This window comes from Chiloscyllium plagiosum, unplaced genomic scaffold (genome assembly GCF_037043375.1).
Source record: "Chiloscyllium plagiosum isolate Xiang-an unplaced genomic scaffold, Cpla_swu_hap1 HiC_scaffold_28, whole genome shotgun sequence".
In the NCBI taxonomy this organism is placed as follows: Eukaryota; Metazoa; Chordata; class Chondrichthyes; order Orectolobiformes; family Hemiscylliidae; genus Chiloscyllium; species Chiloscyllium plagiosum.
The window spans coordinates 46,832,395-46,860,008 of record NW_028270166.1 but is presented as its reverse complement, the minus strand read 5'-3'; the positions used below and the strand labels follow the sequence as shown (position 1 = coordinate 46,860,008).

Genomic DNA, 27,614 nt, shown 5'->3' with positions numbered 1-27,614 from the left:
ATGGAAATTGCTGGCCTCAGGGTGTTGCTGATGTAACTAGGTGTAGGAAGCCTAGAATTGCTGGAGATCAACTCCACCATGCAGTTCTGAATCCTAATACTTTGACCAACGGAATGTGCTGTCCTCTGGCTGTTAGTTGTTGCAGTACCTGCCTTAATATAGTCAAAAGAAATACCATTGAGAAAAAAAAATGCTCTGACCAAATTGGTCACATTTCTTTGAGATGATGCATTTACCAGTTCTGGAGAGTAAGTTAATTTCTACTAGTTTGCAAACACAAGGTGAGCTCAGTTGCAAGCTCCTAGACTAGAAATTGGTTTGTGCCAGTTTTCTGCATACAGGTTACAAATCATGTTCCGCTCAAACTCTTAGACAGAGGACAGCAGCACACAAATTTGTCACTATGACATCATTTAGCTGATTCACTGTGCAGTGCGTGCAATCAGCAGATGGTGCAATCAACACCTTGTTCTCACACCCAATCTATCCCTCAAAAGGAGGCTGCATTAAATCACACAGGCTCACTGAGTGCTCCTGGTGCAATTGTAAGTAAGGAAAATGGAACATCAGGGCAGAGTGACAAATCCAGTGTCTGTGCCTTCTGAAAAAATGATGGCGGCTGCCTGGGCCATGCTGAAAGCAGTTGGTGGAACACTCAGGAGAGTGTTCAATTGCACCATCTCAGTGGTGCTATAGATCCAAATGTTGGACCCGTTGTCCCTTAGTCCCAAATTGTTTCAAGGTCAAGTGATATAGACTGCTATATGTGCATTTTGTGTACCTATCCAATTCAAATCAGAGTAGTCAATGCTCAAGTGTCATTTGTGTCATTGTTTAAGAGCGATATGCATTGGACTTTTTTTTTAGATTAGATTCCCTACAGTGTGGAAACAGGCCCTTTGGCCCAACTAGTCCACACTGATCCTCCGAAGAGTAACCCACCCAGACCCATTCCCCATATTTACCCCTGATTAATGCACTTAACTCTATAGGCAATTTAGCATGGCCAATTCACCTAAACTGTACATCATACAAACAATCTCGATGAGTAAACAAACAACAAAACACTTTAGAAAAAGAAACTTCTGTACCTGTATTGCCCACATCGTCATAGATAATGCTGCAAATATAGATAGCACAGAGTGTTACTGAGAGAAAGGGATTAAATACGCTGCAATATAGTCATTATTCATTTGGAATAATAATTACTATTGAAGTGAAATTCAGTCAATATTTAGAATCATATAGTCATATATCACAGAAAAGCTCCTTTGGCCTGACTCAGGCTGACCGGATTTCCTAAACTGAACTTGTCCCATTTGCCTGCATTTAGCCTATATCCTTTTAAATCTTTTCTATACATGTACTTGTCCAAATGGCTTTTAAATGTTATAATTGTACCCATTTTGACTGCTTCCTCTGGCAGCTCATTCCACACATGCACTATGAAAATGTTGTTCCTCAGGTCTCTTTTAAATCTTTCCCCTCTCACCTTAAACTTATGCCCTCAACTTTGGACCCCTCTATCTTGGAAAATTATGTTGGTTATTCGCCTTATTGTTATGGAGCTGAAGGCATGTAATGTACCTTTAAGAGCGAGAGATAATGCTGTTCTGAACTGAAAACTTATAAGCACCTGTGTATATGACTAGATGGCAGTCCCAGAGTGTACTGGAAAATTGTAAATATGTAACATTTGGCTGTGAAATGGATACCTGAGTTTTGGTTGCTGTTTTGACATTAATTTGAATTTAACCAGTTTAAATTATGCCCCGCAATACTAAAACCCAGTAGAGTTTGAGTTTATTGTTTTGCCAACAACAAACCAATGAGTTGATCTGCTGTTGGGGTTAGAAGAATGGAAACATTTTGAAAACCGGTCAGAGAGCAACTGCCATTGAGAGAGAAAATCCTGGAGAGCTAATTGCCCATCTAATATCTTGCTCTCAAAGAAATTAGAAAACACTCTCTATCAAAGGTTCCTTTTCATGTGAAACAAAACTCGCTATAAAAAGAAAGAAGACGACCCAGGGAGATCAGCGGCTGGAAGAGTGAAGACACAAATGAAGACAGAGACTGTGTGTTTTTGAAATTAAGTTGATGTAATTTTAATAAGTGTCTTATTGGAACAGCATATTGTTATAGAGTTGGAGGCAGATACAGTCATAGAGTCATAGAGATGTAAAGCACAGAAACGGACCCTTCGGTCCAACTCATCCATGCCGACCAGATATCCTAATTTAATCTAGCCCCATTTGCTAGCACTTGGCTCATATCCCTCTAAACCTTTTCTATTCATATACCCATCCAGATGCCTTTTAAATGCTGGAATTGTACTAGCTTCCACCACTTCCTTTGGCAGCTCATTCCATACACGCACCACCCTCTGCGTGAAAAAGTTGCCCCTTAGGTCTCTTCTTTATCTTTCCCCTCTCACCCTAAATCTATGCCATCTAGTTCTGGACTCCCCACCCCAGGGGAAAAAAAGCTTGTCTATTTATCCTATCCATGCCCCTCATGATTTTACAAGCCTCTATAAGGTCACTCATATTTTAACAGATTACGAGGCAAGGCGAGCTCTTTTGAATGTTTGGTTTAATTAACAGAGGGGTTCGCCTCTGTGTCATAACATTATTAATGCCCCTCATGATGTTATAAACCTCTAATAAGGTCATTCCTCAGTCTCCGACACTCCAGGGAAACCAAAGTGTCTGTTTCCAGGCTGTATGACTCTAAATGCTATCTCTCAGAATCCCTTCCAACAATTTACCCACCACTAATGTTAGGCTCATCAGTCTTATTTCCCTGGCTTTTCCTTGCAGTCTTTCTTAAACAATAGTACAACATTAGCTACTGCTGAAAATGTGTTGCTGGAAAAGCGCAGCAAGTCAGGCAGCATCCAAGGAACAGGAGAATCAACGTTTCGGGCATAAGCCCTTCTTCAGGAATGAGGAAAGTGTGTCCAGCAGGCTAAGATAAAAGGTAGGGAGGAGGGACTTGGGGGAGTGGCTTTGGAAATGCGATAGGTGGAGGGAGGTCAAGGTGAGGGTGATAGGCCGGAGTGGGGTGGGGGCGGAGAGGTCAGGAAGATGATTGCAGGTTAGGAAGGCAGTGCTGAGTTTGAGGGATTTGACTGAGACAAGGTGAGGGGAGGGGAAATGAGGAAACTGGAAAAGTCTGAGTTCATCCCTTGTGGTTCGAGGGTTCCCATGCAGAAGATGAGGCGCTCTTCCTCCAACCGTCGTGTTGCCATGGTCTGGCGATGGAGGAGTCCAAGGACCTGCATGTCCTTGGTGGAGTGGGAGGGGGAGTTAAAGTGTTGGGCTATGGGGTGGTTGGGTTGGTTGGTCCGGGTGTCACAGAGGTGTTCTCTGAAACGTTCCGCAAGTAGGCAGCCTGTCTCCCCAATATAGAGAAGGGCACATCGAGTGCAGCGGATGCAATAGATGATGTGTGTGGAGGTGCAGGTGAATTTGTGGCAGACATGGAAGTGTCCATTGGGGCCTTGGAGGGAAGTAAGGGGGAGGTGTGGGCGCAAGTTTTGCATTTCTTGCGGTTGCAGGGGAAGGTGCCGGGAGTGGAGGTTGGGTTGGTGGGGGGTGTGGACCTGACGAGGAAGTCACGGAGGGAGTGGTCTTTTCGGAACGTTTCTCTCTACAACATTAGCTACTTTGCATACCTTCCGGCATCTCACCCATGACTGTTGTTGACACAAATATCTCTGCAATGGGCCATGCAGTCTCCTCCCTAGCTTCCCAGAATGTTCTGGGATACACCTGTTCAAGTCCCAGGGTTTTATCTATCTTTGTGCATTTTAAGACCTCCAGCACCACCTCTTCTGTAATTTGGACTCTTTTCAAGACATCACTATTTACTTCCCCAATTTTCCTAGCTTCTGTTCTTCCTCCACAGTAAATACTGAGACAAAATTTTGTTTATTATCTCACCCATCTCCTGTGGTTCCACACACAGACAGTCGAATCGAATTTTCAGGGGTCCTATTTTCACCCTAGTTACTCTTTTGCCCTTAAAGTACTTGTAGAATCTCTTAGGATTCTCTTAACCTTTTTTGCCAAAGTTGTCTCATATCCACTTTTTGCCCTCTTGATTTCCCTTTTAACGTGATCTCCTACTCTTCCTATACTCCTCCAGGGATTCATTTGATCCCAATTGTCTATTCTTGACATATTTAGTTAATGGTGAGGATTGGTAAATTGTAACAAACTTGTTAGCAGTACAGGATAGTTACATGTCATTAGGCTTGATCATTATTAATGAGATACTACTGTTACTAATTATGAAGAATAATCAAGAAAGGCACAAACTCACTTGGACGGATCCTATAAAAAAACTACAGTTGTAAGAGCAGGTCAAATAGTCACAGTCAGCATCATAGAGGTCGAAAACACAGAAAAGTGTCTCATTTTTTACAGTTTCAGCACAACCTTCCTGTTCTTAAACTCTATGCCTCAGCTATCTTTCTTGATCACTTTATCCACATGTCCTGCTACCTAAAGGGACCAGTATACATGGGCATCAATGTCGCTCTGATCCTTGGTGCTTCCCAGGGTCCTGCGGTTAATCATGTATTGTCTTCCCTTTTCTATTTTTTCTGCCCAAGTGCATTACCTCATAATTATACAGAAAGATTGGGAATTCGGTCATGAGTAATTCACCTCTTGGCTACCCAAAGCCTGTTCACCAACTACAATTTTTGTGTCAAAATCACGACCATCTTCTCACGTAGGGCAGGAAAAGCCAATCATGTCCATACACTGAGCTTCTGCCAAATGGAATTACAGGTGTCCCCTGTTATCTGAAAGCAGAACATTCCTACAAAACCTTTCGTAAGCCAAAATGGGGTAAAGTGAAGAAGCATTAATTTATATGGGAAAAATTTCGCCTTTCTTCGTAAAAACGAAAATCCTCTTTGAATTTCTTTTGGTTAGCGAGAACAGGTACTAATATAGGTCTTTCGTAAAAGCAAACTTTTGAAAAGTGGGGGATACCTGTACAACAAATGCTGCTATCCTCATTGCAACACTCTCCACTAATTTTGAAAGTTAATTCTTGCTTGGCTGCCTTTCTTCCTCACATGCTTTAGGTCACGTAGAAATTGAGCTATGTACACCCAGTCTAGTTCATAAGAAATAAGATCAAGACCAAGACATTGAGCCCGTTGTAAGATCATGGCTAATCTGATTGTGGCTTTAACTCCACTTGCCTGCCTGCCCCCATACTCCCTATCTCCCTTTTGAATAATAAATGTCAAACTCAATCTTGAGTAGATTCAATGATCCAGCCTCCACTATCTATCTCTGAGGAATTCCAGAAGCTAACAACCTTTAGAGAAAGCATTGCTGTTCAATCCCATCTTCTGTGAGAGACTCCTTACTTTGAAACTGTTTTGCATGGTTCTAGATTCTTTCACTAGAGGAAACATCCCTTCAGTATTTATCAACCCTCATGAAAATCTTATATATTTCAATAAAAATCACTTCTCATTCTTCTAAATGTCAATGCCTTTATCTCCAAACTGCTCAAAATTTCCTCATAAAACAATCCCAAGAAATTAGCCTAATTAACCTTCTTTGAACAGTTTCCCAGAAAAGTATCTCCCCTTATAAGTAGACCAAACCGTACACATGATTTGGAGATGCCGGTGTTGGACTGGGGTGTACAAAGTTAAAAATTACACAACACCAAGTTATAATCCGACAGGTTTATTGGAAGCACTAGTTTTCGGAGCGCTGCTCCTTGTGGTTGAAGGAGCAGTACTTCAAAAGCTAGTGCTTCCAAATAAACCCGTTGGACTATAACCTGGTGTAGTGTGATTCATTTGTAGCAAGACTTACCTACTTGTAATTGTTAATGTATTATCAAGCAAAGCAGTGTCCCCGGGAAGACAAGGGGTTGAGGTGGAAATCACAGGTGTCAATGCTTGCTCCTGTTTTGAGCCTTGTGTTCCTTGTAAAGCAAACCCATTCTGACCCTAAGCACAGCAGGCCCAGCTGTTGGCTCTGCAACCCCCAAAGCACAGTGGCCCTGCCTCTGATGGGAGCACATTGACTTCTTCCACGCCCCTCAAAGTCCACGCCTGGATTTTTGGGTCCTGGAACACTGGTGAAAATGTTTCTCCAGTCTGAAAAGCAACCATTCACCACTACTTTCTTTCCTGTCGTAGAATCATATACTCACTACAGAGAGAGGCCATTTAGCCCAATTGAGTCTGCACCCACCCTGTGAAGAACATCCCTCTCTATCGCCATAATCCCGCATTTACCAATGGCCAATCCACCTAACCTATGCATCACTGAGCACGAGGAGGCAATTTAGTATGGCCAATCCATATAACCAGCACATCTTTGGACTGTGGGAGGAAGCTGCAGCATCTGGTAGAAATCCACGCAGACACGTGCAGAACATGCAAACTCCATCCAGTTACCCAAGACTGGAAACAAACTTGGGTCCCTGGTGTTGAGTCAGTACCAGAGTCACCTCATCGTCCATGTTGTCATTTGCATTAATTCTGTCCATGATTGTATCAAAAAACTCAATCGATTTAAACACTTAATGGTAAGGTCCTGGGGTGTGTTTCTGAACAAAGAGACCATGGAGTGCAGGTTCATAGTTCCTTGAAAGTGGAGTCGCAGGAAGATAGAATAATGAAGAAGGCGTTTGATATGCTTGCCTTTATTGATCAGAGCATTGAGCATAGGAGCTGAGAGGTCATGTTGCGGCTGTACAGGACATTGGTTAGACCACTTTTGGAATATTGCGTGAATTCTGGTTTCTTTCCTATTGGAAAGATATTGTGAAACTTGAAAGGGTTCAGAAAAGATTTACAAGATGTTCCCAGGGTTGGAGGATTTGAGCTACAGGGAGAGGCTTAATAGGCTGGGGCTGTTTTCCCTGGAGTGTCAGAGGTGACCTTATAGAGGTTTATAAAACCATTAGGGGCATGGATAGGGTAAATAGACAAAGTCTTTTCCCTGAGGTCAGGGAGTCCTAAACTAGAGGGCATAGGTTTAGTTGAGAGGGGAAAGATATAAAAGAGACCTAAGGAGCAACATTTTCACGCAGAGGGTGGTGCATGTCTGGAATGAGCTGCCAGAGGAACTGTTGGAGGCTGGTACAATTACAACATTTAAAAGGCATATATATGGGTTTATGAATAGAAAAGGATTAGAGGGATATCGGCCAAGTACTGACAGGTGAGAACTAGATTAGGTTGGGATATCTGGTCGACATGGATGAGTGAACCGAAGTGTCTGTTTCCGTGCTGTGCATCTCTATGACTCTAAGATCTGCCATTGTTAAATCTATATTGACTCTCCTTATCTAATTCACATTCGTCCAATGATTAATAAATCCTTGTGTGTTTTGGGATATAAAGCATATCCTGCCCCATGGATTGGGGAAAAGACACTCCTTTATTGACTCCCAGGTCCCAGTGTTTAATGATAAGGAAATTACTGATAAACAGGTGGGTGAATCAAGGCATGAGCAATCATTGGCTGCTTCTCAAAATGACCTTGAGTAACCTCAGTGATTTCAGGATGAACTGGACCTCAATAACAAGGATTGCATCCTCCATTTGCAGTGAATTAAGTCTGTTCTTTACCAGCCATGCATGCAGGTTGCTGCTATACAAGATGTATTTCCAACCAGGAAAGCACAACAGTGCAAAGAATAAATTGTGAAAAATAGGGCGAGTGTTTGAAAGGTGAGCATTAAAGGGCCTGACTAGTTTTCCATATCATAATGACCTTTTCTCAAATAGTATGAGACTGAGGCCAGGTACAGATGAAGTCTTATCATCAAAGTGTACAGTATTCACAGGTTAAGGCTGAAACTGAGGAATTTAGATCATGATGGGCAAAAACATTCCCTTCATTGTGGCATCTAGAATCCAGCAGGATAACACTGATAAACTGGAAATGTACTGTTTGGTTGTGAACTTTGCCTGTGAAAGGTGCTACGGCAATGCAATTTCTTCATTCTTACACTCCTTAATATTTTTCAAACAGGACAGTGGTAATTTTACTCGAGTTAATGATATCTGCACTGATTATTGTTTGGTTTATCAGACCAGCAGTATGTGATTGCGTTTACTGTTTCGCATTTTGATCTGATAAGGTGGGATTTGAGGTTCATCCTCTTTTCCATGTGAACTGGTTGTACGGTGGGGTTTGGGGATCTGGTTTCGCCGCCACTTTCCCTGTAAATTGTTGTTTCTTGTAACCTGCTGTTCATTGTTAATTGTTTGTTTGTAATTTGTACTGGTTAATAAAATATAAAAACAAGGGGAGTGTTAGTGGTGGGCTCTAATACTAAGTGCTTATAATTATAAATTAGAACACCATCTGGGAGGCTGAGTAGTGAGTGCGGATGCATTGAGCTGCCTCCTGTTAGCAGATACATCACTGGTGGTAACCCCAGTGGAAGTGTGTGTAGTGATATGAAATTTTCTCGACACACTTTCAGTCATAGCTGACAATATCAGACTTTGGGGGCAGAAAGATCTAATCCTTTCAAACTGAAACATCTGGTGGTGATAGGGGAAACTAAAGGGCCGTCATAACTAGAAATCTTTTTTGGTCCAGGGGAGACCAGCTCATAGTAGAGGACAGCATATTATTATGGGGAGCAAGCGTGATTGACCTGAGCAAAGGTTTCTGCCAATTACTGAATGGCTGTATTTCTCTAGGGCCATCCAGGGATCTCTAAAATGAAGATCTTGGTGAGAGGATATGTTTGGTGTACAGGCCTGGATGCAGACATAGCCGTGTTGGAGGGGCAGTTCCTAGGGTGCCAACAAGGACAAAAATGACTGTCAGCAGCTCCCCCACATCTGTGGAAATGGCCGGGTAAACCTTATACTTGGTTACACCTCAGTATGCATGGGGGGGGGGGGGCGTGGCATGGTGGCTCAATGGCTAGCACTGCTGCCTCACAGTGCCAGGGACCCGGGTTTGCTTCCAGCCTCGGGTGCCTGACTGTGTGGAGTTTGCACATTCTCCCCGTATCTACGAGGATTTCCTCCAGGTGCTCTGGTTTCCTCCCACAATCCAAAGATATGCAGGTTCGGTGAATTGGCCATGCTAAATTGCCCATAGTGTTCAGGAATGTGTAGGTTAGGTGAGTTAGTCAGGCGTGAATGTGGGATAATGGGGAGGGAATGGATCTGGGTGGGTTACTCTTCAGAAGGTCAGTGTGGACTTGTGGGGCCAAAGGGCCTGTTTCCACACTTTAGGGATTCTGTGATTCTATGCAGGTCCTTTCATGGTTTCAATGGTCTTAGTCATTGTAGATGCCCACTGAAAGTGGGTTGGACATGCTTAGGATCCATTCATCAGACACATGGATGACAGTAGAAAAACTGCACCCACCTTTTTCAATACACAAGAGTCCTAGAAGTGTTGGTCACAGATAACAGACCTTCATTTTCAAGCAGGGAATTTGGGTATTTCCTAAAGTCAAATGGGATAAAGGACAGCTCCATACTACCTCTCATCCAATAGCCTGGCAGAAAATGCAGTCCAAACTTTGAAGGCTGGCTTGAAGAAACAGCCTAAAGCTTCACTAGATACCAAGCTGTCACAGTTCATATTTGATTGTAGGATCACCCTCATGCAACTACAGGGATAGCACCTGCTAATGGGAAGAAGACTCTGCACCAGGTTAAACCTGATCTTCCTGGACGAGGGAGGGAGGGTAAAACAGTATCAGGAATGCTAGTGCCAGGCACAAGTCTCCACTAAGTGATAAAGACAGTTTGATACAGGGGACGAAATTTGATTTAAGTATCACAGAAATAGTCCTGCTGGGGTAAGAGGCATAGTTGACGTGAGGTCAGGTGACATTTAAAATTTGGGTAGGTACGATGGCTATGAACAAGCATGTGGACCATATGAAAGCTGCGAAATTGCAAATGATTCTGGAGAAAAATGTGCCCTGTGCTTTGGAATGGTTGATGGGTCCTCAGAATCAGTGATGGACATGACGGATGTAGCCGCCTCTATGCCTTTATCACCAGGAGAACAGAGTAAAATTCTACTGAAGTGCTGCTGGTGCAAGAGGCAAGCTCGAATATGTTACACACCACTGGCATTGGACACTGACTTGGAGGAATCTGACCTGGTGCTAAATGCCCCAAGAAGCTCTCCCAGGAAAAGGACTGGCCCATTTCCTCAGAATCTGAGGGAGGGATGTAATTGTAATGAGGTCAGCCAGCTAGATCTCAAGAATGAGTTCTCAGATTGGGGCTGTTAATCTCGTCCAGTCAAGGAGCTCTGTGTGGTGATACTATGCTTTAAAAGATGTATTTTGTCCTTTTTTATGAAGGGAGATTGAGACAGAGGAGATGAGTGGTTTGTTTCCAGTTAATAAAGTAAATAGCTTGTGAAGCCTTGGGTTTTGTTTTTTAAAGTTAGAACAACAGCAATCAGTCCTGATAAAATCAGATTCCAATTGGATTGGTTAAAGGAGTTGTCCAGCTTCAGGGGGGCCTCTGTCACTTGCTTGGCAGACATTAATATTTAGGAACAGACAGGCATCTCCAGGGTCACGCATGTGGCCAACTTTAGCTCCTTAATTTCCATTTCACGTATGGAGTTAAAGGTTATCCCCTCGATCTACAGCTAAGTTTCCACTAAGCCCACAATGAGTCATTATTTTATGACAGCAAGTGGAGATGAAGGGTGAATGTACTGAGAATACATTACAACATTGGGACCATTAATCATTGATTATCCATCTTCCTCCAACTTCTCTGCTTCATAACACCACCGGCTCAAACATCAACTCTGACCTGTTCCAGCATAACCAGTACATCTCCCGAAATAGATTCTCATTCAAGCCCCACGCAATCACCTCTACTCTTATATACTATTTGATATTGTTTAGAAATTTTGGGTATCACTTTCCACTTCTCATTTTCCTGAACTGCCATTCTTCTTGATGACACTGCTGATTCTCTTGTGGTCAAATTCTGACAATTTTCAGCTTTACCATTTCTTTAACCACTTAACATCATAACATGTCTGAAACCCCATCATTAAAATTCATACCCATCCCTTCACTGCCTGCAATCTCCTTGATGACCTTTGACCTCCAAACTACACCAAGCCCTGAGCTCTACAAACACTTGCAGCCTAATTCCACTTCCTACCAGTTCCAGTTCAATCAATCTCATCTTCTATCACTTCTCCCAACTTTTCTCCTCTTTTATTACTCTCTGTTTGGCCTCTTCCCCCTCATTTGAGATATATTGTTGTCCTACAGACAGGTTTGTTGACATTTTTAAACTGAACAGTGGTGCTGTTTTAGAATGCTTTGAATTTGGGGTGATCAACCTCTGCTGATGGAGATTTACATGAAGGTAATGCCTTATTGCTGAGGAGACCCAGGAAGGAGCTGTGATTGTTTAAGTTGCAGTGAGGGGGCTGGTGGAGGTGATGGGGTAAGTGAATCCACTCCAATCAGTGAGAGGCCCAGAGGAAAGGAATTTATGATTTTTATCTACATCTCCTTCGAGCCTCCTGACTGAAACAATCCCAAAGGAAAGCACCATCTATATATGACAGGTGGGCAGGAGACCTTAGTGGGAATTCAGGCAGCAGCCAGGTCTGGCAAATATTTCACTTTCTTAATATGGATATAGTGGGTGAGACTTCTTCCTGTGACTTTTAAAGAATGAAGAATCAGAATGCAGACACAATGATTCACAATCAATGGAATGAGTGAAGTAAGTACAGACCAAAGTGACACTGCATAAATTGAGCAAATGGCAACAAAGGAATGTTCTGGAACTTCTGATCCTACTGAAGAAAACTACCATTGAGTAACTAGCATTCAGATGATACTTTGTCTCATTGGCTTTACATGGCTTCTCATTGTCATGTATGTTAGAAATATTGATTAGGCTGAAGACAAGACTTTCATATTAAGTTAATGGATGTTTATATTGTCAATTTTATATTTTACTGCTCTCTTTGAGTCAGCCTTATGTGAGCAAAAACACAGGGGTGACATGAACTGACTTGTCGATAGAGATCACAGGTTTGTGAGATGCTGTCACTGATGCTAGTACTGGCAAAGGCACTGCCTTTATATATCAAGGCAAGGCTGCCTTACTCTCTCTTGTTGGAGAAATATATTGCCTGGCACTTGTGTGATGCACAAACCTGGGATGCATACATGTGTCATAGGGGAAGTGTTCAAGAAGAGGCTGACCGAAACCTTGATATGAGCATGGATTCAGTCATTGAAGGTCAGTTTATACCAATAGGAAGAGAATGCAGATCTAAATAAATATGTAGAGTGATCCCACACTCTGACAGGCAGTCGTGCTCGAACAATACACTGGTTATAAGTTGGGCCTGTACTTATTGGAGTTTCTAAAAATTAGAGGCGACCTTATTGAAATATACAAGATTCTTAGGGGACTTGACAGGATATATGTGGAGAGGGTGTTTTCCCTCGTGGGAGAGTCTAAGAAGTGAGGGCATAATCTCAGAGCAAGAAGTTGCCCATTTTAAGACCGAGATAGGGAGGAATTTTTTTCTCAGAATGTAGTGAATCTATGGCATTCTTTATGATAGACAGCTGTTGAGGATAGGTTGTTAAGTATTTTCAAGATTGAGATAAATTTTAATCAATAAGGGAATCAAGGGCTATGGGGAAAAGACAGACAGACAAGTGGAGTTGAGGATGATCAGATTAGCCATAGTCTCATAGAATGATAGAGCAGACATGATGGGCTGAATGCTAGAGACAAGACATGAGAGAGGAAAAGATAGTGAGAGGAAGAGAATACATTTTCACAGTAAATTCTTTCTAAGTACCCAGAGTGAGCAGACAGTTCCCAGTTTATGATTAAACCCAGTGTCACCATTTAGTTCAGTGTTCTCAATAATTGTTTCCATATGGTCTTTCTGCTGGGAGCTTCCATAGCTGGATAAGTTCATATTGTACCTGAATTCTGGTGGAGGGTCAGGAAACTCATTGGGGATCACGGTAATGTCATCGTACATTTCCTCTGAAAGACAATGAGGGCACAACATGATAAATATTTCAATAACTCAATCACAGTTTATGATCCAACTCTTGTACTGTCTGATGACAACTGAACTGTAACTCAATAATAATCTGGACAGAAGTGGTCTGGCCTATATGTAACTCCAGTCCCACAGTAATGTGGTTGACTGTTAACTGTTCTCTGAAAAAGCCATGCAAATCACTTAGTTGTACAAAACCAACACAAAAGAAAAATCTAAGAATAACACCAAATGTTCCGGCATCAACCTTGTATTACGATCTCAGCTGATGCTTATTAATGTTCTCTATCTTTAGAAATCACACAGAGTACTGTCTCTGAGCCAAGAGGCACAAGTTCAAGACTTACCTGCACCAGCGGTTTATACTAACATTTCTGAACAGGTTCATTAGAAAATACATGTATATTGGTCAAAAAACTTTCATCACTAGGCACTGGACTGAAAAATGCCAAACAGAGACCAGTTGAAACATAAAACCTGAGAAAGTTAATGGTGTAGAGGAAGACCATTCAGTCCTTCATTTCTGTACTAGTTAAGAAAGCACTATTCACCCCAATCCCACTCAGCAACCCTGTCTCTTTACTATTTTCTCACTTGAATACATCTCATTGCTCTGACATTGACTTACCTGTTTCCAATCCACATTTACCAAACCTCATCTCAGCTTAGTAAAATTGACCTTTCCCCAGTTTGGAAATTTTACTTCTGATCAATATTTCTCTGTTCCATAACTACTCTAAATCAAACTGGTTTATGATCACTGCCATCAAAATGCTGTTTTACTAACTCTACTTCTTCTTAGTTTATAATTTCCTCACACTAAGTCCAGATCTCTTAAAGTGGAGTCATAGGTAGACAAGGCAGTGAAGAAGGCTTTCGGCACACTGGCCTTCATCAGTCAGGGCACTGAGTATAGAAGTTGGGAAATTATGTTGCTGTTGTCCAGGACGTTAGTGAGGCCGCACTTGGAGTATTATGTTCAGTTTTGGTCACCCTGCTATAGGAAGGATGTTATTAAACTGGAAAGAGTGCAGAAGAAATTTACAAGGATGTTGCCTGAACTGAGTTATAAGGAGGGGTTGGACAAGCTGGGACTTTTTTCTTTATAGTGTAGGAGACCGAGGAGGATCTTATAGAGGTGTGTAAGATCATGAGAGGCATGGATAAGGTGAATGCACTGTCTTTTTCTCAGGGCTGGGGAATCGAGGACTAGAGGGTACCAGTTTAAGGTTAGAAGGGAAAGAATAAAAGGAAACCTGAGGGGCAACTTTGTTACACAGAGGGTCGTATGCATATGGAATGAGCTGCCAGTGGAAGTGGTTGAGGTGGGTATGTTAACAACATTTAAATGGCATTTGGATAAATGCATGGATAGGAAAGGTTTAGAAGGATATGGGCCAAGTGCAGGGAAATGGGGTTAGTGTGGGTGGACATTTTGGTCGGCATGGACCAGTTTGGGCCAAAGGGTCTGTCCCTGTGCTGTAGGTCTCTATGACTCTATGACTGTCTCTTTTCTTATTTGGGTTTCTCCATTCTAGTAAAAATATATTCTTCTGAATCCAAATTAAAATTATCTGCCCTCCATCTGTGTACATATATTCCAATTAATATTAGGGTAAGTGAAATCCCTTCTATCTCTGCCTTTTGTTTTTGCAATATTGAGCAGAGTGGATTTTCCTGGGTGGATTGTGCAGCAGGTCAACGTCATAGTGAAACGGATTAGGAGAATAGACCTATGTGAGAGGCAAGCAGCAGCAGGAGATAAAACCTGACAGCAGAGAGCTCCTTTAACCTGTTCCTAGCTATCAGAGCAGGAAAGTGATGAAACAGGTGAATCAGTAGGGGATGGGTGGGAATTTCATCCATGTCTCTTTTGATTGGCTAAGTGGTTTAAACCAGAATATGTTATTACAACTGAAGAGCTAAAGTTAGGATATTCATTTTTAAAATACTTAACATCCAAAGCAATAAATTAAATAGAATATAGATGGTAATGTGGTACAGCTGTAGAATGTGGGTGCTGGTGTGAGCTACAGTAACCGCATCTACAGCAAGTATTGGCTATTCAAGGAACTTTGGCTCACATCAGGGAGGGGAAGAGTTACCTGTACACAGTATTCCAGGAGACAGCCCTATCCCTTACATTAATAACATCATTTTTGGTCCATTATTAGAGCAGAGGTGTGTGGAGCGGGGTATTGGGATCCCGAGTTTAGCCAGTGCTGTTATGAGGTATGAGGTTCATGCTGCTGGTGTGGATAATGGCAGAGACTACAAGAAGCATGAGCAAATTGACCACAGCACCGTGGTCCAGAATGCAATTCAAGAGGGGAAAGAAAAGAGAAATGAAGTAGTAATGGGTAGTATAGTTAGGGGAATAGATATTGTCCTCTGCGCAAAGTTAGAGAGTCCCAATGGCTCAATTGCCAAATTGGTGTCAAGGTTCAGGACATCTCTCCCAGAGCAGGAGAGGAACTTGGAGTTGAAGGGGAAGGATCCATGTTGTAGTCCTTGTAGATACCCATGACATGGGGAGGACCAGGAAAAAAGTTCAATGGGGTTACAAGCTGCTTGTAGGAAAAATGGGTTCTCATTCATGGGGCATTGGCACTACAATGGTGAAAGAAAGATCTGTTCCGCTGGAATGGGCTTCATTGGGATATATTTTGCTTGTTATTTTTCTATGTTAATTGTTGATGCTTTATCCCTAATGTAAACTGTTTAAAAATTAAGAATGTAACCAAAAGAAAAGTTGTGTAGCAATTAAGAATCTATTGGGAAGAAGAAACTTGAAAGGGTTCAGAAACGATTTACAAGGATGTTACCAGGGTTGGAGGGTTTGAGCTATAGGGAGAGGCTGAACAGGCTGGGGCTGTTTTCCCTGGAGCGTCGGAGGCTGAGGGGCGACCTTATAGAGGTTTATAAAATCATGAGGGGCATGGATAGGATAAATAAGCAAAGTCGTTTCCCTGGAGTCGGGGAGTCCAGAACTAGAAGGCATAGGTTTAGGCTGAGAGGGGAAAGATATAAACAGACCTAAGGAGCAACTTTTTCACGCAGAGGGTGGTATGTGTATGGAATGAGCTGCCAGAGGATGTGGTGGAGGCTGGTACAATTGCAACATTTAAGAGGCATTTGGATGGGTATATGAGTAGGAAGGGTTTGGAGGGATATGGGCCAGGTGCTGGCAGGTGGGACTAGATTGGGTTGGGATATCTGGTCGGCATGGACAGGTTGGACTCTAATTGAATGGCTGCGAGATTTTAGTTTATTTTATAGAAACATCGTAGAATTCCTACAGGATGGAAACAGGCCATTTGGCCCAACAATTCCACACTGACCCTCCGAAGAGAAACCCACCCAGACCCATCCCCCTACCCTATCCCTGTAACCCTGTATTTCCCATGGCTAATGTACCTAACTTACACATACCTGAATGCTATGGACAATTTAGCATGGCTAATCCATCTAACTTGCATATCTTTGCCATTTAAGTATAACTATCTTTGTCATACAAAGTATTTTTGAAATGGAATTTCATTTTTAAAGGGTGGAAGCATGTAGAGACAACCACTATTTTACTTTTATTTTCCTTATCTTTTTGGTTTGGAACTATGAGTTGAAGTTAAGATTTGGACTTTAAACAGCAGCTTGTTTTAAAAGTGAAGAGAGGAAAGACAGATGTTTTCAGTTCAGAACTTTTCTGAAAAGTAATGCAGCTTAATTATTCATCTAAGGACACTGCTGAGGCACTGTCACTGAATAGTTGCTATGCTCAAGATTGGCAATTGGTTGGACGTTAAATTGGTCAATCGAGGAAGGACAAGGCTAACTAGCCAACCACACAAATTGTTGATTGAAAAGATAATAAATCAAATAGAATTGGTTCTTACTTGTTTGGCAGGAGGCAATGTGATTTTTGGAGACTTCTAGAGATGGTACGTCTTTTTTAGATTTTCTACAGTGTGGAAACAGGCCCTTCGGCCCAACCAGTCCACGCCGACCCTCTGAAGAGTAACCCACCAAACCCATTTCCCTCTGACTAACACTATGGGTAATTTAATACGACCAATTCACCTGACCTGCACATCTTTGGACTGTGGGAGGAAACCTGAGCACCCGGAGGAAACCCACGCAGACACGAGAACGTGCAAACTCTACACAGACAGTCACCCGAGGCTGGAATCAAACCTGGGACCCTGGTGCTGTGAGGCAGCAGTACTAACCACTGAGTACTGTGCCGCCCCAATTGTTTTGCTCTTTCTCTAACTCGCTTTAGTTTGTCTCCAGTTATCAAATTGTTGAATGTTCTGAGAAAAGAATCCCAGTCTTTAAGGGTTAAGTAAATATTTCTAGAAGTCCATTGAAACTGTTTGCATTAACTGGTGAATTTGGAATTCAAACAAGATATACAGTTTGATTTGCCTGTGAACAACCCATATTCCAAGAATTTTATGAAAGCCTGGTATCTATCATTTGAAACAGTCATTAAACTGACAAATTACAGTTCTTTTATTTCCTTTTTAAAATTTGTCACTTAATTGTGTCTGAGTGGGGACAGGTTATGACAAAAAAAATTACATCGTAGACATTAATTATATTATGTTGTTTATCTGTATTCTGCTAGAGTCACATTGTTAATTTTTGTTTAAGCTAAAAACTTGGTGTCCAAGATATCTTAGTTGTAAAGTCTAGATAGGAACAATTGTGCAATTTTAATGCTATTCAATGTTTTAATTTCACTGTGTTGCAAATCCAGTGTAGGGAGGCTGATTTTGTTTGGCTTGCTATCCCTGGTCATAACAGGGACCAGTGTTCTGGTGAATCAGAAACTAAAGTTGTAGATTGGGCTTTAAATTAATTAGTAGCAGAGAGAATTTAGTAATAGGAAACAATGGCCTAGTGGTATTATCGCTGGACTCGGGCAATGTTCTGGGACCCGGTTTAAATCTTGCCACATCAATGGTGGAATTTGAATTCAACAAATATCTGTTTTTTTAAGAGTCTTAATGATGACCATGAATCCATTGTCAATTGTCAGGAAAAACCCATCTGGTTCACTAATGTCCTATAGGGAAGGAAATCACCATCCTTACCTGGTCTGGCTTACATGTGACTCCAGGCCCACAACAATGTGGTTGATTCTTAACTACCCTCTGGGCAATTAGGAATGAGCAATAAATGCTGGCCCAGCCGGCAATACCCTCATCCCATGAATGCAGTACAGAGGTGCATCGATAAGGAGATGCAGAAATAGAAATAAATGAATATGACTTGATAGCTATTGCAAAGATATGCTTGCAGGGTGACCAGAACTCAGAATTTGCTGTACTGGAAGATTAGGCTAAAAGGAAAAGGAATTGGTGTACCTTTGCTTAAAAAAAAGGAAGATAGTGGTGTAGAGGTGAGTAATGATATATGCGCAATCGATCATAATATGAAATCAGTAGTTGAAGTAAGGAATAGCAAGGGAAAGGAGTCATTGGCGGGAGTCATCTATAGGTTCCATTGTCTCACGGTAGGATAATGTGGACTTGATAACTTTGAGCTAGTCAAAATCTCTTGCTGTCATCCCAACTTATACCAAGTCCCACACAGCCATCACCTTCCCTGGAGCATCGGAGGCTGAGGGGTGACCTTCTAGAGGTTTATAAAATAATGAGGGGCATGGATAGGATAAATAGACAAAGTATTTTCCCTGGGGTGGTATAGGTTTAGGGTGAGAGGGGAAATATTTGAAAGAGAACTAAGGGGCAACTATTTCACACAGAGGATGGTGAGTGTATGGAATAAGCTGCCAGAGGAAATGGTGGAGGATGGTACAATTGCAACATTTAAAAGGCCTCTGGCAAATGGGACTAGATTAGGTTAGGATATCTGGTTGGCATGGACAAGTTGAACCAAAGGGTCTGTTTCTATGCTGTACATCTCTATGACTCTATAATTGTCTAAAGTGAACTGGGGAAAAAGACTAAAAGGAAGATAAGTGGATGAACAATAACAGATATTTTAAGCAGATATTTCATACTGCTCAGCATAACTTTATTCCAGTCAAAAAGAAGTATCTGATGAGAAGGGTGAATCACCTGTGGTTAACAAGTGCGGTCAATTAACAACTAAGGCAAAATAGAGAAAATTAGTGGTAAGCAAGAGGATTGGAAATGTTTTAGAAACCATCAGCAGATGACCAAAAAGCTAATAAAAACAGCAAAAATCAATTATGAAAGCAAATTGGTAAGAAATATAAAGACAAGCAAAAGAGTTTGGGTACATAAAAAGTGAATGTGGGACACTTAGAGAGCGTTTCTGAATAAGTTATAACTGGAGACAGTGAAACAATGAACACTTTGAACCAGTATTTTATGTTGGAGGGTGATGGAGGATACTGTAAACATTCCAAAGATATCAGATAAACAAGGTACTTCTGGAGGAAAAGATTTGTGACAGTCTCTACCACAAGGGACAAAGTATTTTACAAACAAATGGAACTGAAAGCAGGTGAGTCAACAGGTGACCTGGGTCCAAGGGCTTTAAAGAAACAGCCAGCAGAGATGGTGGTGGCATTGATCGAGATATTCTAGAGCTGATTGGATTCCAGGAGGGTTCCAGTGGATTGAAAACTTACAAATTTCAAGAAGAGAGGGTGACAGAAAGCAAGAAACTATTAGTCAGTTAGCCATCTACTGTGGAGAAAATGCTAGTGTCCATTATTAAAGGAGTATCTGGACATTTGGAAAATCTCAGCACAATCACAATCATGGTTTTGCTGAAAGGAAATTATTTTTGACATATTTTCTAGAGTTCTATAACAAGCAGAGTTGGTTATAATGTAACGTATTTGAATTTCAAAAATCATTTGATATGATGCCACACAAAAGGTTTCTTTATAAGATAGGTGTTGGGGGTAATAGATTATCATAGATTGAGAATTAGTTAATACATAGAAGGCAGAGAGTCAAGATTAATGGATCTTTTTCAGGTTGGAAAGATTATAGCTAGTGGAATGCCACCAGGATTAGTCCCAGAGCCTCAATTATTTAACACTTGTATCAATGACTTCTGGGAGGGGTAGAGTGTGAGAACCCAAATCATGGTTGATACAAAAATTGGTGAGTACATACAGAATCTACAAAGTATTATAAAGATGTTAGGTTAGCTGGTCAATAATTCCCTCGTTTTTCTGTCTAATTTTTCTTAAATATTGGAGTGCAGTGCACAATTTTCCAGTTGAAGCAAAATGTCCCTGAACTGAGAGAACTTTGGAAGGTTGATGTTAAAGCACATGCAATGTTCTCACTTACTTTATTTTAAAACACCAATAATTATAAAGGAGAAATGGTGACAATCACTATCAAGTTCAAACTGTGCTCTTAAAGAGCTTCAATACCTTCCATCATGCTGTCTGGTTTGAAAGGTGGGATTGGAGGATGGATATTGAGTCCCTTCAGCTTCTTCCCCACTATCCCCACTGGCTCCACATCATCATATTCATTCTGTTCTTGTTGCTGACACCTGGAGACAATGACAATCAGAGGAACCTTAGATTCCAATAATACATATCAGCCAACTGTAGAGAGAGAATCACAGTTAACATTTCAGGTCAGTGGCCTTCCATTAACACTCAGAATAGGCTAGGAGTAAGACGGCTCTTGCAGAGAGTCGGTCCAGACACTATGAGCCCAATGGTCTCCTTCTATGCAGTAACTGTTCAATACTCTGCAATTACAGGCCAAGATACTCAGTGTTTCTCAAGCCAGACAAAATGTAATTTGATATTTCTTTAACCAGGCCTCTCTAAATTGTTCCATTACCAATCTGATCAGAAACATAGAAAATAAGCGCAGGAGTAGATCATTCAGCCCATCAAGCCTGCTTCGCCATTCAATATGATCACGTCAGATGCTAATGGACTTCCAAGTCCCACTCCAGAGATTTGAGTTTATTATCTAGGCTGACACTGCTGAGCAGTACAGGGCCATGCTGCGCTATCAGAAATGTCATCTTTTACCTGGACCATTCAACTGAGGCCCTGCCTGCCTGCTCCACTGTAAAAGACCTCAAAATATTTAAGGGTGTTAGGGACTTCTCTCTTGTTGCTTAGCAATATGTATTCATCAACCAACCCCTAAAACAGATTATGTATCATTACCATCTTGCTGTTTGTGGGATCTTGCTGTGCACAAAGTGACTGCCGCATTTCCATTGTTATTTCAAACTTAAACTACTTCATTGGCCAGAAAGCTTTGGAACATGCTGTGACTGTGTAAGGCTTTATAGAAGCATATGAAAGTCATTGGCATTGAACGAGACCATTCAGCCTATCATTTCTGCACTGGAAAAGTAAGTTTATCCTTTTCTTTCTAAAAGTAAAGTGTGCTACATCCAAATGCATGGACTGCAAGGCAGTCCACACAAAAATGTAAACAAGAAGCTTGTCCACATCTCAGAGACCACTTAACAAACTCAAACTGTGAAAATCTGAATAGTGGTTTGGAAAACTTGGAAAAGTAATTCTGAAAGTTTTAAACAGCCAACACTCCAATGTTCAGAAAGGGTCAGAAGCAACATAATAGGAGTTAAAAGCCACCCTGTGTGATGGCTAAAGCAGGGGAGCAGACAATGTAAGGGAAATAATTCAAGTTCACAACCGCAATAAATATTATCACAATACCTAAAGACATTTACTGGAATATCTTAAAGAAAAGAATTGATGGTTGACCATGATGCGAAGTTCAGATGCTTTGATTTATTGTTTAGTTTGTTCATGATGTGAAAGTATTGCTAACAGCTTCTGCATCGATTGCCCTTCATTCATTTTCATAGAGAAGGTGGGTGTTTATGCGGTTCAGGGAACATATCTGGGATGCACCAAACAACCCCATCACTCTGTGACTATAACTTTAACTCCCCCTCCCACTCTGCCAAGGACATGCAAATCCTGGGCCTCTTCCACCGCCAAATCAAAGCCACCTGCCAACTGCAGGAAGAATGCCTCACCTTCCACCTCAGGACCCTACAACCACATGGCATCAACGTCAACTTCACCAGTTTCCTCATCTACCCTCCTCCCATCTCATCCCAGATCAAAACCATCCAACTCGGCACTGCCTTCTTGATCTGTCCTACCTGTCCATCTTTCTTCCCACCCATCTGCTCCACCCTCCCCACTGACCTATCACAATTATCTCCCACTTGCATCCACCTATTGCCTGCCCCCAACCTCGCCCCACACCCCTATTTATCTCTCAGCCCCCTTCCCCCTCCACATTCCTGATGAAGGGCTTGTGCCCGAATCGTTGACTATCCTGCTCCTCTGATATTGCCTGACCTGCTCTTGTTACTAAGAGTCACTCTTTTCCTGATTGTATCGCTTCCCTTGCTGATAGAGTGGTTCTCCTGTAATGAAGCCCAATAACACAGGGTGAATACTCACATGGGCTGTCTGTTATTTTTCACGATCTGTAGGTGGGCATTCTGAATATCTTCTGGAGACAGAGGTATGAACACGTGATGAGCATGTGGCTGGACTACTGTAGAAATGGGAAGATCCCAGACAATAGTCAGTCAGTTATTATTATAATAACGACATTAACAACAGAATAACAAAGCGCTTCACACTGACTAGCTGGGGGTATGACATGCTTTCATGAAGTAGGAAGGTAAAGAGTGTGACAGATACCTTGCTTGAATAGATAGGTTTTGAGTTTGATTTTGACTTTGGAGAGTTCCACAGAAATGGAATCAAGAATTAGGTGTGGGAAAGGATATAAGGTTTGAAGAGGCTGCAGGATAAAGTGGGTGAACCAGGAAGAGATCTAAACTTGGAAAATTTAATTTAAAAAGTTGGGAATCGGAAATCAGTTGTGAGATCATACATCAAAGCCCCCCCCTCCACCCCAAACCCCGCCGTCACTATAAGCTTCACTTTGGGATGAGATTTAGTTTCAGTTTTTCATTTGCTGCCCCATACATATAGCCGGTAATGTCGGGGTCACCATTAGCATATTGAGTGACAATTTGTATTTTGTGACCCACAGAGTTTTCATTGAGTTGGACATGTCTTGGAAACCTTTGGAAAACTTCTCAGGGTTTGGAAATCTTGGTGGGAAGCCTCATGGTGAGATGTTGCCAGGATTGAGGGTTCGAGCTATAGGGAGATGCTGAACAGGCTGGGGCTGTTTTTCCTGGAGCGTCGGAGGCTGGGGGGTGACCTTATAGAGGTTTATAAAATCATGAGGGGCATGGATAGGGTAAATAGACAAAGTCTTTTCCCTGGGGTGGGGAGTCCAGAACTAGAGGCCATAGGTTCAGAGTCAGAGGGGAAAGATATAAAAGGGACCTAAGGGGCAACTTTTTCACGCAGAAGGTGGTGCATATATGGAATGAGCTGCCAGAGGAAGTGGTGGAGGCTGGTACAATTACAACATTTAAAAGGCATTTGGATGGGTATACGAAAAGGAAGGGTTTAGAGGGATATGGGCCAAGTGCTGGCCTATGGGACTAGATTAGGTTAGGATATCTGGTCGGCATGGATGAGTGGATCGAAGGATCTGTTTCCATGCTGTACATCTTTATGACTCTATCTTTCCTTCCATGATGATTTCTTTGGATCAATGTCCTCCCCCTACTGAATGGATCCTTTCACCATATCCAGTGTTCTCAATCCAACTGGATTCTTATCCACTCTTGAACTTTTCATTGAGAACTTTGGTGTGACATTGTCCATCTTGTAGGAACAAAATCACATCGGAATACGCTTAGGCCATTCAGTCCACTGAGCCTACTCTACCATTCAATAAGATCATTGTTGATCGAATACTTGAATGCCTTTTACTCACCTCATCATCATTATCCTGTTTTCCACTCATAATCAGAAATCTATCAATCTCCACATTTAAACATACTCAAAGACTGAGCTTCTACAGTCCTCCGTGGTACAGAAATCCAAATGTTGTTCTTATCTCTGACTTAAGTGGCATTACTTCCCTTTCTAAATTGTGCCCCATGGTTCTCGATTCCCAAATCAGGGCATACATATTACCTGTATCTACTATGTCAGTCTGCTTCAGTATTTTGTAGGTTTCAATGAGATTGCCTCTCATTTTTTTTTGAAACTCTAGATAATACAGGCTCTGTTTGCCCAATCCCTCTTCATTAGACAGCCCCACCATCCTGGGAACAAGTCTGGTGAATCTTTTTTATGCTCCCTTTGTGACAATAATATCTTTCCTGAGGTAAGGAGACCAGTAATGTACCAGGTGTGGTCTAACCAATCTCCTATACAAGTCTCAAATTCTTTGCTGTCCTTGTCCACTCTCTAACATGTAGCCCTCTGAACCTGTTGCATACTCTGTTCTCTCAGGTTTAAGCTTAAGACTGTTATCAAGCCTTCTGATAAAGAGGATGCCGTTCTGTCTGGCAAACTGAGTTCCATGTGGCAGCGATTGAACATCTTCTCTCCAATATTTGCTCTTATCTCCATTGTTTCCCAAACAGTCTTATTGTTGTTATAGTCTTAACCTTATAATCCTAAGCTTATTGTTTCTGGTAATTTTCCCCTATTGGGGCAATTTGGGTATGACATGAGTTAACCCATAAATCCACTTGAATTTTCAGCTGAGATTAGAGTGAGTTAGAGAGTTTTAAGTAACTTTATAAATCATTTAAGACTCATTTTTCAATTACTAGTCAGTTTAAAAGAAAAGTTAGTTAGACCGTATAAGCACACTTAGATGCTGATGCAACAGACAGGCAGAGTTTCCGTGAAAATGCAAAGTCTATGAACCAGCGTCAATCCTGAGGCCTTATTTGGAAATTGATAGTGAGGATGACCCCTGTACTACACAAAGGAAAACAAAGCAGAGGAGTTTACTCACAGATGGGAATGAAGAACTAGCTTTAGTGGGAAGATAGGGAGTGGTGAGACCAAGGATAACAAGCGCCTTGCCACTTTTAGAATGTGTGATAAACAAAGTGTTTGTGTAAAACAGACCACTTCAGAATTCAACTAATGTAGTGTCTCCATGACTTGCAATATATAAACTCTGCTGAATCCTAGTTGAGTTAGAGTGCTCCCTTAGATTCCTTTTTAAAGTGGACTTTCCTGAAATTGGCTCATTAAGCGATTGCTGACCGGTACCTCTCGGCTCCTGAGATTATTTCATAAGATAATCGAACACAACAGCTTCCCGCTTCATAGTTATCCAACATCATGCAGTTCATTTCTTCCTCCGTCCCAAAATGCATGAACAAGACTGCCCTGGTGGACCAGTCCTTTCAGCCTGTTGTTGGCCCACTGAATTGCTTTCTTCCTATCTTGACTCAATATTTTCTCCTCTATCCAGTCTCTCCCCATCTACTTCTGTGATATTTTTGATGTCCTCCATTAATTTCCTGACCCTACCATATCTTCTTCACCATGGACCTTAAAAGAGAGGAAGGTGTATTTGTTATTGGCATCATGATAGAGATAGCAGAAATAGAGGGAAATGATCTTTTAAATATGGAGTTTGGTGGGAAGGAAGGTGAACAGAAGGAAAATGCTACTTTCATTCCAAGAGGGAGGAGAAGTGGGGAGGACAGAAGGGAGAGAAATATGATAGACGTGGTTGAAGGCCTTGTCGATACGGCTAGAGGGAATCCACAGTAGAGCAAAAGGAGAACCATACAGAAAAATTGCTTGGAAGGTAGCATCATCAAACAGATGCAACGGAGAAACTGGGAAAATGAAATGGCATCCTCCCATTTATTACAACCAAGATCAGAGGCTAGTCACACAACTGCATGGATGCTTTAGGCTCTCTGCTCCCTAACCAACTGCCTGTCAATGTGACTGAATTGCTTTAAGCCAATTGCTCAATATCCCTGAAGTAGCACTTTAGGAGTCAAGAGCAAGGGATGTCCAAAGTTAAGATAAATGAGAGGTCAGGTTAGGAGGATTATGCAGAGGAAGTGGGAGAATGGAGAAGAGGGTGAAGTAGAGGAATGAAAGGAGGTGGAGAGGAGGCAGGAGATGGATAAAGAGGTGAGGAAACAGGAATGGGTTAATGGCTCCCCAACAATAACAATAGTAATCTAGTACCTTCCATATAATAATCTGTTTCAATTAAAGTGTTAAATGTACATTATTCATAATGTACATGGCAAACTAAGACAGAAAGTACAGAAGAAAATCAGCAGGTGCTCTGCAGACAGGAAAACAGTTAACGTTTTGGGTCCAGTGATGACCCTTCGACAGAGCTGGAACTTCTTTTCCCTCTACAGATGAGGGGTAGAGGGAAGTTTCTGCTGAGTTTCTCCAGCACTTTCTGATCTTGTTTCAAATTTCCAGCATCTGGAGTTTTTTTTTCTCTATTGTACAATGACAAACTGTCTTTCTCTATGACATTAATCATTTCATTCACAGTTATTGGACAGTTATGTGATCCATACCGAGTGGTAGCACCGATGATGTAACAGACCGAGTTTCTGTCTCTCTCTGGTACCTCTGTAGGTTGACTCTAGGTGGACGCCGTGGTTTCACTGGCATTGGCCCAGTCATGGATGGGAGAGTTCTTTGTTTGGGGATGATAAGATCTTTGTCTGCAGTTTCTTTCCTCTGACTCACTGGATATCTGACCCCAGGCACCTGGTAATTCTTCCAGTTTCCTGAGCTAACAGGCTGTAACTTCAGCATTAGGTTTTGCCGCAAGGCCTCAGTCTTGCTGCTAGGCCCTGGTGCAGAGTCTTGGCATGGCCACAGTGTGTCAGGAAATCCCTGGTGGCCTCCAGTGTTAGTGAGAAGAGGAATAGATCCCACGGTGCAAATGCTGCTACGTTCCTTCTCAGTCTGCGGAGCCTTTGAGACATCAGATAAACATTTCAAAGCCACTTGACTTCTCATTCCTGGTTGAGCTCCTGGTTTGAAGCCTGAGGTTGGTTTACGGTCTTCCTGTTTGAAGGCATTGATGTTACTGTCCAGTCTGAGAGGAAGCCCTCCCTTAGTTATGGCTTTGGGTGACAGGCTTTCGCTGAAAGTAGACTGAGTTGTGACTGGAACAGCAGAACCCTGCTTGCGATGCACATCACTGTCAAGTACCTTGGGGTTAAACTTTGCCATGAAGCCGCTTAACTCTTCTTTCTCTGACTGAAGCACATAGACAAACAAACTCTCACAAACTCACCTGGCTCTCCTCCAGAAATGATCTATATGTGTTTGAGAACAAAACACAAAGATAACGTGTGAAATGTCTTGCAGCTTCAACCAACCACAAAATGCAATCCGCATTCTACACAGTGGCCTGTGATGCAGTTACGATAAACATAACCACAGGCTGTGAGCCTTATCACGGCCATTGACATTTAACAATATATATGGGTCAAGTTGTGGTAATGGTTAGTTAATCCAAGGAACCCAAAATAAACCAGCAATTCAGACAGTTACAATCTACTGTTAAAGCATTCAAAGGAAATATATTTATTGTTAAAATGAAGAAAACAAGATTTGCATTTCCACAGTGTCTTTCATAACCTTAGGACATCCAAACATGTTGTACAGCCGATGGAGGACAAGTG

General features: G+C 41.8%; 1 protein-coding gene across 1 annotated transcript; it reads right to left on the bottom strand.

The window, feature by feature from the left end:
• Positions 1-2: 2 nt before the first annotated feature.
• LOC122565157 (uncharacterized) lies at positions 3-27,167 on the bottom strand. The gene is made up of 6 exons (XM_043720850.2): positions 26,493-27,167; positions 22,495-22,591; positions 20,449-20,573; positions 12,979-13,042; positions 1,092-1,120; positions 3-152 (listed from the first exon to the last, which is right to left on the bottom strand). The coding sequence occupies exons 1-6, from the start codon at positions 27,157-27,159 to the stop codon at positions 133-135; spliced, it is 1,002 nt and encodes a 333-aa protein (XP_043576785.1). The 5' UTR covers positions 27,160-27,167; the 3' UTR covers positions 3-132.
• Positions 27,168-27,614: the final 447 nt, after the last annotated feature.

What these genes read in the sequence shown, in the direction of transcription:
- LOC122565157 (XM_043720850.2), bottom strand. Translation starts at nt 27,159, where the DNA reads ATGGCAAAGTTTAACCCCAAGGTACTTGACAGTGATGTGCATCGCAAG. An exon ending in ACCAGACAGCATGATGGAAG is followed by an intron (nt 13,043 to 20,448) that starts GTATTGAAGCTC and finishes ATTGTCTTTCAG; the next exon opens with AGGAAATGTACGATGACATT. An exon ending in TGACGATGTGGGCAATACAG is followed by an intron (nt 153 to 1,091) that starts GTACAGAAGTTT and finishes GACTATATTAAG; the next exon opens with GCAGGTACTGCAACAACTAA.